The 12916-nt window shown below is 45.4% G+C and overlaps 1 protein-coding gene across 4 annotated transcripts in view; it reads left to right on the forward strand.

The window, feature by feature from the left end:
- The window catches only part of SPTBN1 (spectrin beta, non-erythrocytic 1), a 211946-nt gene that overhangs the window by 146300 nt on the left and 52730 nt on the right, over positions 1-12916 (forward strand). For all 4 annotated transcript variants that reach the window (XM_025261025.3, XM_045162237.1, XM_045162238.1 and 1 more), the window contains 2 exons: positions 8194-8367; positions 12089-12180. In XM_025261025.3, coding sequence (XP_025116810.2) covers positions 8194-8367; positions 12089-12180 — 266 coding nt within the window. The remainder of the gene's footprint in view (positions 1-8193; positions 8368-12088; positions 12181-12916) is intronic.

Raw genomic sequence — 12916 nt, forward strand, 5'->3', positions numbered from 1 at the left:
CCACCCTGCATTTCTACTTAATAAAATCTGGGTTAGATTTGAGCAGGTTTGGGGTTAGATGTTGGAGTTATCAAGACACTTGATTCTTAAGTACTGTAGAACGTGAGAAGGCAGGAATCTCCCCCACCCACCCCTAGTCATGACTTGGGTTGGCTCCATGTCGCTGTCTTTGCCTCAAGGTGTGTTAGCTCATGAGGCAGTGAGGAATCTCTGAGGCTGAGCCCGGACGCTGCTGCAGACTGGGATTGGGTTGATGACAAAACCATTCCTTTCCAGTGTGTTACTCTGAAATTACCATGGACTATAACTTCATAAATATCTGACTTTAAAGTTCCATAAAGAATATAGACCACCTCTTACATATATACAATGGAATATTACTCATCCCATTATAAAGGATGAAATAATGCCATTTGCAGCAACATGGATGGACCTGGAGAGTGTCATACTGAGTGAAGTAAGTCAGACAGAGAAGTATAAATATTGTATGACATCCCTTATATAAGGAATCTAAAAGAAAATGGTACAAATGAACTTACAAAATAGAAAGAGACTCACAGACTTAGAAAACTAACTTATGGTTGTCAGGGAGAAGGGACAGTTAGGGAGTTTGGGTCGGACATGTACACACTACTGTATTTTAAATGGATAACCAACAAGGACCTCCTGTATAGCACATGGAACTCTGCTCAGTGTTATGTGGCAGCCTGGATAGGAGGGGTGTTTGGGGGAGAAAGGATACATGGATATGTATGGCTGAGTCCCTTCACTGTTCATCTGAAACTATCACAGCATTGTTTATCAGCTGTACCCTAATATGAAACAGAAAGATAAAATATAAAGAAGGCCCCCCAAAAGAATATAGACTGCCTTTGACTTTGGCATCAACCGACCAGATAGAAGCGGAGAGCACAGAACCTGTGCTGGTCACTTTGTCATTAGTTGCAGGTCCCAAAGCCAGATTAGAAATGGGACATGAAGGGTTTAGGGTTGCGTGACCCACTGATATTTGGAAGGAGTGAGGCCTCTGGACTTTAGGAGTGAAGTAGAGCCCACAGGTCCTCATCCAAGTTAGAAGCTGGCCTGTGCCCCCTTCCCTCTGTGGGCCTCAGCTTGAAGACTGCTTCTGTGTGAGATGGTTTCCTGCCTTGCTCCTGCCAGACTGAGCCCTCTTCTCTGACTGAGAGGACAAGGTTTTCTGAACACCTCTACTCTCCCGCAGCTCCCACCATTACCAATAGCAGGTATCACTGATTTCTGCTGGCCTGTTATTTTCCTAATATTCTGTCTTCTTATTCTGTTAATCAGTCTCAAAGAAGACAAAGCAACAAAAACAGGATTTTTTTTTTTTTTTTTTTTTTTAACCACCGTTACTTCCAAAACAGGCTGAACTAGGTGGAGAAGATAGACTTACCATGAGATTTGCTAAGCCTTAAATAAATCCCATGTTGAACTACCCTGAGTGCATTTTATATAAAATCTTTGTTAGGAGAGCCATGCTGGCATGTATTGTTGTAGAGATGGGATTTTATGGACTGGCCACAGAACCTGCCTGTTTTTTATATCTCTTGTGAGGGAGAATTTGCTTTTGTTCTAAACAACCAGCCAGAGAAGAATGTCCCTGTTAAATTCAGGTCTAATTGCACAAATACGAAAAATGAACTAATAGTAACAGGTAATAGTAATACCATGTGATAAAAAGCTGAAAGAATGGCCCCAAAGCACTAGAGTTCAGAAGAGGAAGTGGGCCTTCTGGATGGAGTGTCAAGAAACCCTACCCGGTGGGTGGGGTTGCAACTGGATTCAAGAGGAGAGGCTCAGGTGTGGATGGCCATAGAATAGAGGGGTCGTGTGTCAGCGTGAGGAAGAGTGAAGAGAGCACTTGGGGTGGCCGTCAAGAGGAAGCTGGTGTAGGGAGAGCATCCTGGGTAAACTGGAGTTTGCTTTCAGAAGGAGTGATGACAGTCAGTCACTTTCAGTGTTCGCTGTTACACACAGAATCTGTTTAATTCTCAGTCTAATGAAGTGGACAACTTACACTTTAGAGAAGAAGCAGTATCGCCACTGAGAAATATAACTTAGATTCCAGCCACTCTCCTGTATGTTGGGCCCCTCCTTTCTCATTGAGCCCTACTGAAGGAGAAGATTGTCTTGGGGAGTGGGTCCCCACCAGGAAGGAAATGGGCAGGAATTAATGAGATGCGGTATGTTGTTTCCCCTTTAATTTTAATTGGACAAGAATCATTTTATACTCTTCTTAAAACTGAAGAGTGTGATGTGTAGGGAGGTGTTTGGGGACCTAATGTGAAATAAGTTTGATTGTTGTATCAGACGAGATTTTGGAATTAGTGTTTCCATCCTTCTCTCTGTATTAAGTAGAGGTATGCATGTGTGTGTAGCAAGCATTGATTTTTGATTAAAAGGCAAAGACATAAGCAAGTCTCCGTCACTCTGGCACACTGACCTGTAGTGTCTTTTCCTCTATTTCTTCTTCACCTGAATGAGAGATGAGCAGGCACTTTAGAATTTGCCTTGTGTGCTAGTGAGTCGTTCCCCCTCCAGCTCACAGATTGTGTTTATAGCTGGAAGGGACTAGGGGCCCCAAAGCTAGATCCCTTGATTTCACAGATGCTGTAACAGAGTAAGCAACCAGCAAAGCCATCCAGCTGGTGTTCGGCAGTCAGCTTCTCCTAGCTCCCAGGATTGGCCTTCTGTCCCCCTACAGCCCTGGAGATCTATTGCTCCAGGTGGCTTCAAGGTGGCTTTGGACACATGAAGAAAAGTCAGAGGGAGCGGGGCTTAGCAGGATGGAAGAGTGTCCCAGCTGCCCTGGGTCCTCCCAAAATCCCCTGCCAGGAGTCCTCCTTCAGGTCATCCTCCTCTATTCATGGAGGCTAAAAATAGCTCCAGGAAACGTTTGCGTTGTCTTTCCCATCTCTGCTGCTGCTGCTAAGTCGATTCAGTCGTGTCCGACTCTGTGCGACCCCATAGATGGCAGCCCACCAGGCTCCCCCGTCCCTGGGATTCTCCAGGCAAGAACACTGGAGCGGGTTGCCATTTCCTTCCCATCTCTAGGCTCTGACAAAAACCCTGCCATTGTAATCACTCCACCGTTCTGCAAACCCAGATGCCCCACAGCGTGTAATTGGTCTAAACTCAAGGCTGAGTTCGCCATGGACCTGGAGGGGCCATCCAGCTCCCTTTTCCCTTTCTAAAGCGAATTTGCCCAGGACCACCCCACTTCTGAGGGGCGGGGCTTGAACTGGCTGCTCTACTAAGCAGTTAAAATTACCTTGTCAGTTGCTGGAGGTTGGTTACTTAGCCCTGTCATTCCCACTCCTTTGGAGCTGGAAAGATGATAGCATCTGGGCCGGCTCTGGGTCTGGAGCCGGCCCAGATGGATTGGAACTGTGGTTGATAAAGATTTGGGACCAGAAGGGACTAAGGGAGGGAAACAGGAAACGTGACCACAAAGCAGAGGAACACGGCCCTGGTGTGGAAGAGCAGGAACCCTTGTTAGGATTTAGAGGAGGGGCCATAAATACAGGCATTTCCTCAGAGGAACCCAGGCCTGCAGAGCACCCCCCTTTGTTTGAGTTGCACGCGAGTCTGGTATTGATCCTTGATTCCACATTCATGGCATCTCAAACTGCCCCATCAGAAAAGACAACAGAAGACAGAAATGTGCATGTTGCCGTGGGAACAGACCTTAGTCACACTGGGAATTTGACAATAATTAATGGAGACAAGACAGGGAAGGTTTCTCTTCCTGGCAGAAAGAGCCACTCTTGGGGTGAGGCTTCGGAAAGTGTTTATTACTGAGAGATGCACCCCTCCCCCAGATCCTTTGTGTTCAGTTGTCTCCATTGTTATCTCTTCTTTCTGTTGAGAAGGTGGAAGTTGAATAAAATAAAAATAGCTCTTCTGGAAAAAAAAAGGAAAACTGTCTGCCAGATGGGGACCCAAGCCTTGTTATTTCCTTTCACATACTAATGTGTTTGTACCGCACTTGGTTCACGGTGTAGCCTGAAGGGGGCACATTATGGAATCCCAGCTCACCACACCAGCCAGCCATGCCATCACCTCACCCCTCTAAACAGACGTGTTCTCATCTGTACAATGACAAGAATAATAATTGTTATTACTGTGTAGTGTTAGTGTGAAGATTAAATGTGATAAGATAGAAACCACCTAACAGGTTAACCCAGTTGCCCAGAAAATGGCAGCTAAGAATTGTTAGATATTGAGAGCTTTGCTGTTTTCATGACCTAATATATGTTTCTGCGTGTAGGTCTGTGCAATCATTATTAACCCTTCTAAAATTAATTACCTGTGATGATTCTCCCTAAACCTGCCCAAATACCATTTAAAGCATTAAAACACCTCAGAGACCGTCTCTGAACACATCTTAAGAGTTGCTATTCTTGAGTTTTAGTCTTAATTCCTACTCCTCCTCCTTGTGACACCAGTGTATCATCTAATCTTGCCACATCTGGTTTGTTCTTTTGGTTTAAAGGAGATTCATGTGCCACTGAAGCTGAGTGAGTTTCAATTAAGATGAAATGTGGGAAAGTGTTTGAAAAACATGGAGAGAGGTATAGTGAGGCGATGAAGCAACTTTCACTGCCTAACAGTTAACCTAGCTTGAATTACTAGCTGCACAGCATAATAGTAATATTTAAGCTATCTCTGTAAATCATGCTTTCTAACCTTGTTTCCTAATATGCTTTGAATTGCAGAGGTCTTATTATGTCTAGATACCCCAAGTGTCGAGATTTGGGTATCTTCGCATCCTTGCCCCTCCCTCCTTCCATCTCCTCTTCCCTCCAGATACCAGCTAGTCATAAGTTTTCTCTACCACCATTTCCTTTTATTCCTGTAGAGTACCATTTAGGGTGTCAGGATTAGAAGAGTAATATCATTACCACTGTTTGGGGGCACATTCCAATCTGGTATTAAATTTGTCAACTGACATGTATCAACTTCTCTGGCTCTCAGTGGGAGAGTTCTATCTAGACCCTGAACATTTCCTGTTTGTCTACAGAGAAGTGTGTTATTTCTAAACAATTTGAAATTCAGGTGGGGCGTGCTCCCCCCGCCCCCCCCCCCCCCACCCCAACAACTTTAAGAAGAATTGTTGGGAGGAAAATCCTTGAGGTGCCTCTGTTTGTAGATCCATTTTGTGGATTTGAGAACACCATAATGATTAGTTCACCATTTCATTTATGGAGCAGCTCTTTGAGATTATTACCGATATTATCCTCATGTTAGAGGTAAAAGTTGAGAAACAAGGCACAAATTTGCTAGAAAATGGGGAAACTGTAACTTAAATTGTGGATATTTTAACAATAGCAGCAGCATCTATACTGAATTGCCCAGCAGAAGCATATTCATGGATCTGGTTTGTTCGTGTTTCATGTTTTAAAAGATGTAATGGCCAGGAGCAGTAGGAAAATTAAAAATAAAACAACTTTAGAGAGAGAAAAGCAAAGTATCAACCCCTGCCCAAATCTTGGTTTGATTTTTGGAAGAATTGCAAAAAAAATAAAACCAAAGTGGGGTGAGGGGTCTCCTGAAAGTTTTCCATTTCCTCTGACTTTTGGAAATGGGTGAGGTTTGTTTTTTTATCTGAAGAAGTCGAATCATTTGCCCAACCAAAGAGGTTTCTCTGCCATCTTTATTTCAGTTCCTTCCCTTGTGTTCCACGCAGTAGTGTTTCTGATGGCTGGTGTTAACAGGAACTTGCATTGCATTTGGGTCAGGGTGAACCATCCTCAGCCCCCACCTGGCATGGCCAGTCAGCATCAGTGTGGGGTCCCTGCCACTTGACGATGGGCTTTTCCAACCTGCAGGAAAGCATTTGGACCCCTCCCATACTTTCCCCTCCCACACCCCTGCACCCATATTCATATGGAAATGAACGCGCAGTCCACTGGGATTTTGTAGGAGAGAACAGAAGCTTGAGAGGTCTCCTGCGTGTTGAGGTTGTTTTTCAAGATCAGGTCAAAAAGAACTGTAGTTAGGCCTGGAGCAGCCTGAGAAGGTCCTGACAGCCCCCAACCTATTCCCTGTCTTGCTGCTCAGATTCTGTCAGATGACAGAACTGAAACGGTGTGGTAGAGAGTTTGATGCCCTGTATTCAAGGGGACGTAGTCCATGGATGGGGCAGCGCAGCCTCACAAGCAGTGGTGGAGCTCTCTTCCCAAGGCAGCGACCCTTTGTGTTCAGGCTCCTTGGCAGGGCTTTCTCTCCGGTGCAGGCTAACTTAAGTTTGTCATGTGGGCGACCTCTGTTTTGAGAGTCTTGATCCTGGTGGCTCAGACCCTAAAGAATCTGCCTGCAATGTGGGAGACGTGGGTTCGATCCTTGGGTTCGGAGGATCCCCTGGAGGAGGGCGTGGCGACCCACTCCAGTCTTCTTGCCTGATGAATCACATGGACAGAGGAGCCTGGTGGGCTGCAGTCCATGGGGTCACAAAGTCAGACACTGGCTGAGCGATGAACACTTTCACTTGACTTGTACACAAGTTAACTTTACAAATGCTAATTCCACCCACACTGTTTCTCTCACAGTGAGTTAGGATGCAACCTTTTCTGGCCAGTCAGAGGCGGACTTGGGAGACTGTCTGCCACAGTTAGCACATTTGCATCCTTGCCACTCTGCAGCTCCAGGCCCAACCTGCACTGTGTGGTCATGGGCTCGCTGGTCAGGGCACAGGCCGCGAAGAGGAAGAGGCCTCAGAACAGCCCTGAAGAATGCCAGGAGCCCTCCCCCCAGAATTCACACGCTTTCTTGGAGGCAGTGAGTCCACACCCCTCGACTTTGGTCCAGTTTCAGCAGGAACCTCAGTTGTCCACCTTGACAGGAGGAGAACGGGGGGTCACTGTAGGAACCTTAGATGGAGTCCACCCCTTTTTATGGACATTTTAGATCAGACCTTTTTCTTACTTCGCCAGATTACTTGATTTTGCTGTAACATTGTCACTTGACCTAACATGAATCACGGATCCTAGCATTCCTGACATTCCAGGAATGTAAGTTGTGAGCATAAAGCATCATCCATGCTCCCAAACCAGTAGTTGGGTTAAAAGTAATAACAGTACATGTGAAGTAACAGCAAAAATGTAAGATATGTGATGAGTTCCTGAACCCTGTGGTCCAGACCATAAATGTACGGGTTTGAGGGGAAGGGGGTCCTGTGACAGTTGAAGTAGTTGGAAATGACTTCTAGCAGGAAAGATGTGCCTTGACCTGAACCTCAAAAGGTGGGTGGGGTATGATGAGATGTCTCAGGAGAGAGGATGGCAGCCAGATCAGGTACATCTCTGAGCCAGGATGGGTGTGTGCAACCTGGTGGCAGCTTTGTGGGCTTGTGAGATCACCTCGAGGTGCAGCTTCCATAGAGCAGGGAGTTATGGGTGAAAAGAGGGGTAGGAAGAGTGGAACCAAGCAGTGGAAGCATGAGCTTGCTCTAGACACACAGGAGGTGATAGTGACCCATTGAAGATTTTTGAGTGTGTATCTTTATCTATTGCTTTGTTTATTTAAAATGTTCACCTTGAAAGTGCCTTTTTTGGATTTTAATATAACTAAATAAAAGGAACAGACATTGTGGGGTATTCCAATTAGACCACTGTTGTATTTTCTTTCCTTTAACTTTTCAGCAAGTCACACCCTTTTACTCAACCCCCTCCATCATCCTCACAAACCACTACTTGAAAATTCTCCTGATTTTATAGCATGTCCTCCCTTTCTCATTTTGAGCCAACTTTAGGAAACAACCCAAACCAGCAGGTGGCAAACCTATTTTTACATTTAAAGCAGCCAGAAAATCCTCAGTGGTGTTCTGCCATGCATCCGCAAAAATTCCATGGATGGCAGTGGTAGCTATGAAATTCTTTGTGAAAATTGGGCTCCTTTTTCTCTGAACTTCCAGCTTCCATGCTCACGTAAATTATGTCGCTTCCATGATAAAACAAACCTCTGAAGAGTGATCGGTTACCATTCCTTAAGTAAACTTTCTCTTTTAAGGCTGTTAGATAAATATTGAATGAACATATGTTTTTTTAACATTTTGGTGTGGGTTGGAGAGCGCTGCGTGAATGGGCCTATGTGAACTCTCTGGGCTCTAGCTCTGAGCTGATTTCTGCCCTCCTGGATGATCTGTCTCTACCTTCTGCTCTTCTCTTTTAGCCTAAACCCACCAAGGGACGAATGCGCATCCACTGTCTGGAGAATGTGGACAAGGCCCTTCAGTTCCTGAAGGAGCAGAGAGTCCATCTTGAGAACATGGGGTCCCACGACATCGTGGATGGAAACCACCGGCTGACCCTCGGCCTCATCTGGACCATCATCCTGCGCTTCCAGGTAAGGGACTCGGCCTGGCCACCGGGCCTCCCTGCCGAGTGTGAGCATCCCTGCAAAACTGGGCTCCCCTTCCAGGGCGACCAGAAGGACCAGGTGGAAATGGCATCTCAGAGTCAGGTGTGCTGCACATCACGTTCGGCTGCCCTCTGGGCATGTGGCAGCTGCCATCTCCTCCCTCAGTTTTGGTGCCCCTGAAAGTCTTGACTCTATTGGCAGTTAAGGGGGTTTCTGGGTTAGTCTCAGCCCACCACTAGTGTCTGCTACTCAGCTTTCAGGAGCAGAGGTGTAAAGGTGTGGTCAATACTAGGTTACTACTGGTAGACTATCTAAACTTCAACAGATCGTGGCATGCATCGCAGAATATTTTAGGCTAAGCTGCATAGGATCGTGACATCTGTGTGGGTTCTGTTTTCACCTTCTCATTCTCCTTTGGGTGTAAGGAAGCAGTTTTCAGGGGGGTGTGCAGAAGCCTTATGCTTGTTTGAACTGACGATTTTTATGGGTTTGTTATACCCAGGGGTAAGGTTATAAGTATAGAAACACTCTCAAGGTCATTCTGTCAATTTGCTTCACTTTGTGAGGGGAGGGAGGAGCCTTGCAAGGATCACGAGGCCAGTCAGGGCTGCCACGCTTGCTTCTGACCCTAAGGAGAGAGCTCAGCCTTTCCTGTCTGTGTGGCACCTCCGGCCTGATGACTGGTTCTTTCTCCAGGCTGTTGCTTCATGCTTCTGCTTTTCAATTAAAATCTGAAATGCAGGAAACGCTTCTTACCTAGCATCAGGTTACTTTGCAAACAAAAGTCCTAACAGTTCTCTCTTCTCAGAGTCTGTTTTCTGTGTCTTCCCTCTTCGTTAAGCCCCTCTGATGACGCTTGATTGATTTTTTTCTCCCCTAGGTAAATAAAAAAGCTCACCAACAAAGAGCCACAACAGAAATCATATTATTCAGTTCAGTTCAGTTCAGTTGCTGAGCCGTGTCCGACTCTTTGCGGCCCCATGCCTCCCTTTATATTCTTACTAAAATGCTGAAATCACCCTCTAACCCATCGCTTTCCTTCTTGCTTCCCTTGGGATTAGGCTATAGCTTAGTGGTGTGGGTGGGTATGTGGAAGGAGGCTAGGGGTCTAACCCAGGGCTGTTCAGAGACACTCCCTGAATAAGCCTGGACCGATAGATCATCTGACTTCTTGGGAAAGCTTTTTACTCACTCAGGTTCCCAGGTTCCAGCCCCCAGTGCTTCTGATTAAATAGGTCTGAACGGAACTGAACTGAGGCCAGGAACCATTGTTGAAGATGACATTATTAATGGAGTGACTTTATTTTGCAAACAGAACTCTTCTATAGGTGTCTGTTGTTTGGTTCCTAAATGATTTGAAAATAGAGTGAACACCATTAAATTCACTGATCACTGCTCTTGGCCTTAGGCCAACAGAGGTGAACTGAGCAGGCCCTCCTTGAGCCTTGCCTCGATTCCCTGGAGTAAGAAGTTCTGTTTCTCTTGCCTTTGGCCTGTAATCAGAGCGTGGAAGGGCATCCTGACGATGGCCTCCCTTGACAGCAGGTTGGTGCCCACAGCCCTTGGGTTGTGAATTGGGTTGAGTCACTGACTAATTAATTTCTGGTCAGCTTGCCTTTTTCTGTGCTTGAACCTGTAAATGCCGATACGTACTTTCTCCCTTTCCTCTGAGGAAAGAAACACAGGCTTATGTCACTGCGTGGCCTGTGGGGATTGGTGTCTGCCATGCCCCTGCCTCCCGAAGCAGTTTTATCAATCCATCCCCTGCTCTGCAAACACTTACTGACTCCTCCCCAGCCAAGGCCTAGCTAACATTCTGCCTCCTCTGTGAGGCTTCTCCACGTATGGGCAGAGACCTCTCTCCCCACCACCCCCCAGCTCCTGAATGTACAATCTCATCTTATATTACCTGTGTGTGTGTGTATGTGTCCAGGAGCCCCCAAGGTGTGGCCAGCCCTGACGTGTGTTGTGCATTGAATACCAATGGGGACAGACAGGTTTTATGCTGCTTTCCCTTTAAAAGAGAGTAAAAGATGATGTGAGAAACTGGAATAAAGGTCTTTGAGTTTGCTTAGTCCACATACGGAGATGTCTTCATTTCAGAAGGGTAGGTTCTGTTTCTGAAAGACCAAGTCTGAAAACAGATTCCATTCCTGAGATAGAGGAAAGCTGATGGAGGTTAATGTGTAAAATTCCACCTGCTTTCCTGGTAAGTCTGCGTTTTACCCCTTGAGCAAGGGTTACTCTTGCATACCCTTTGTAGTTTAGAATTTATGCAAACTCAAGACTTCTCTTGGAGAATTTTTTTAGAAGCGTAATAATAATTTCAATTTCTAGGTGTTTTTCCTAGTTGAAAGTTTCTAACTTTTTAATCTTACACGTGTCTCTGTTTTATCCTCTTCCTACCTCTTTTTCCTAAAAAGAATTCTGGGGTATGTTTTTAGATTAGATGGAAAGACCTTTGACAGGGGCCAGGACTAGAAAATTTTGAATGGTTAGAACTGAGAGAGAATGGATGGCCTTCTAGGCTGATACCATTTTCCCGCACTCCGTTCCACATTTTATTAGTATAGTCAAGGAAACTGAAGACAGAAGAGCGTTTAGAGCATTTGTCTAAAAATCACATAACTGGTAGGCAGCCCATGATCCAAAGAGCTGACATGTAGGTTTCCTTACTAAGAGCCCAGCCCTCCATATTTTGCATTTCTTCAAGTGCACAGCAGTGCCCTGAGATAGCCACTCAGTGAGGAAGCCGAGGAACTCACTCAAGGACACGAAGTATGTGAGGGAACCTGGATTCAAACCTAGGAAGTCTGACTTTGGCCCAAGTGGACCAGGCTCTACGTCCTGTTGAGAATCAGCAGACTATGAGTACCTTACAAATATAGGCTGTCTTAGTCTGTTCAGGTTGCTAAACAAAGTGCCCCAGGCTGGATGGCTTCCAAGCAATAGACATTTATTGTTTACAGTTCTGGAGGCTGGAAGTCTGGGACTAGAGTACCAGCAAGGTCAAAGGAGGGCCCACTTATAGGTCGCAGACTTCTCATGGTGTCCTCACTTGGTGGAGGGCTCTAGGAAGCTCTCTGGAGCCTCTGTTATAAAGCACGCATCCCATTCATGAGGCCCAGGACTCCCAAAGTCCCTACCTCTTCATAATCACTTTTTGAGGGGATTAGGATTTGAGCATAAGAATTAATGAGAGTTGGGAGCACAAATAATCAGACCATGTAGCACAGAGCGTGGAAGCACAGCATTTAAGGGCACTGTTTCTCGGAGAGTTTGGGTCAGTTTTCAGGAAATGGTGCATACACAGTCCTCATCAACAAAGGACTCACTGACTCTGGTGTGGGAAATTTTTGGTTGTGCAATAACAGTATTTTCTTAGAGTCTGCTGGGATTCAAAGTGTACCATACCAGCCACCATTTTAGCCTGTGGTTGAGAAAGATGGGCTGTGCTGGGAGTAGAAATGACCCCTGATAGGTTCTAGGAAGTCATGGCAGGTAGTCTTCACTTTACTGTTTGTGCAAAGTAGAGAACCTAGTTCTGGTCGTTATTCCCAAGAAGGGAACCCTGGCTTCAGAAAGCAGTTTTCATTGACCCTCAGAGTAGACATTCTGCAAGGCTAGGTGTTGACCTAAAGTTTACTCATTATGTATATGCAGACCTGACATATCTGTTCATCTAATATTTCTCTGTAAACCTTAGATCCAGGATATCAGTGTAGAAACTGAAGACAACAAAGAGAAGAAATCTGCCAAGGATGCTTTGCTCTTGTGGTGCCAGATGAAGACAGCTGGGTGAGCATGAACCCGGGATTTAGGGGCTGCTTCTCCCCAGACGCAGTTTTACCAGAGTCATCACTTGACTGGTGTTGACAAGTATGTTTTCCACTGCTTCCACTTGTCTTGTTAACTTGTAAGCAGTTGAGATGCTGACATTTCAGCAAGCTCTTGGGACGGAATGAGTTGATTTATATTCTGGACCTGTCATCTGCACAATCATTTTCCTTCTGTTTGATTATTAAGGTAGTTCCAGAGAGAAGTTTATCTTGAATTTTAAAACCCTGAAACTGTGTTTAAAAATCTCATCCATGGTATTTGTAAAAGTTGTGGGCTTTCTCCTCTAAGTTCTGTGCTTTGGGAAGCTTTGTGCAGTAAACTTAAGTGGACAAATGTAATGTACAAACTTAATCTCTGTATGTTATCTGAGTTTGCCTGCCTTTTAGTCTTTCATTGAAATTTCAGTGAAGATATTTCTTAGAGAACTGCATCTTGTTTATTGCTCACTGAAACTGTTGAAGCTCCCAGGTACTAACTGAGAACTGGTTTTGTCCCAGGTTGAATTTTTTTTTTTTTTAGTTTCTGTTGAATTTGTTACCATATTTCTTTTGTTGTTTATGTTCTGAGTTTTTGGCCATGAGGCATCTGAGATCTTAGCTCGCCAACTGATCAGGGATGCAGGGATCAAACCCACATCCCCTAAATTGGAAGACAAAGTCCTAACCCCTGGGCCAGCAGGGAAGTCCCCCAGGTT

The sequence above is a fragment of the Bubalus bubalis genome, chromosome 12 (genome assembly GCF_019923935.1).
Source record: "Bubalus bubalis isolate 160015118507 breed Murrah chromosome 12, NDDB_SH_1, whole genome shotgun sequence".
In the NCBI taxonomy this organism is placed as follows: domain Eukaryota; kingdom Metazoa; phylum Chordata; class Mammalia; order Artiodactyla; family Bovidae; genus Bubalus; species Bubalus bubalis.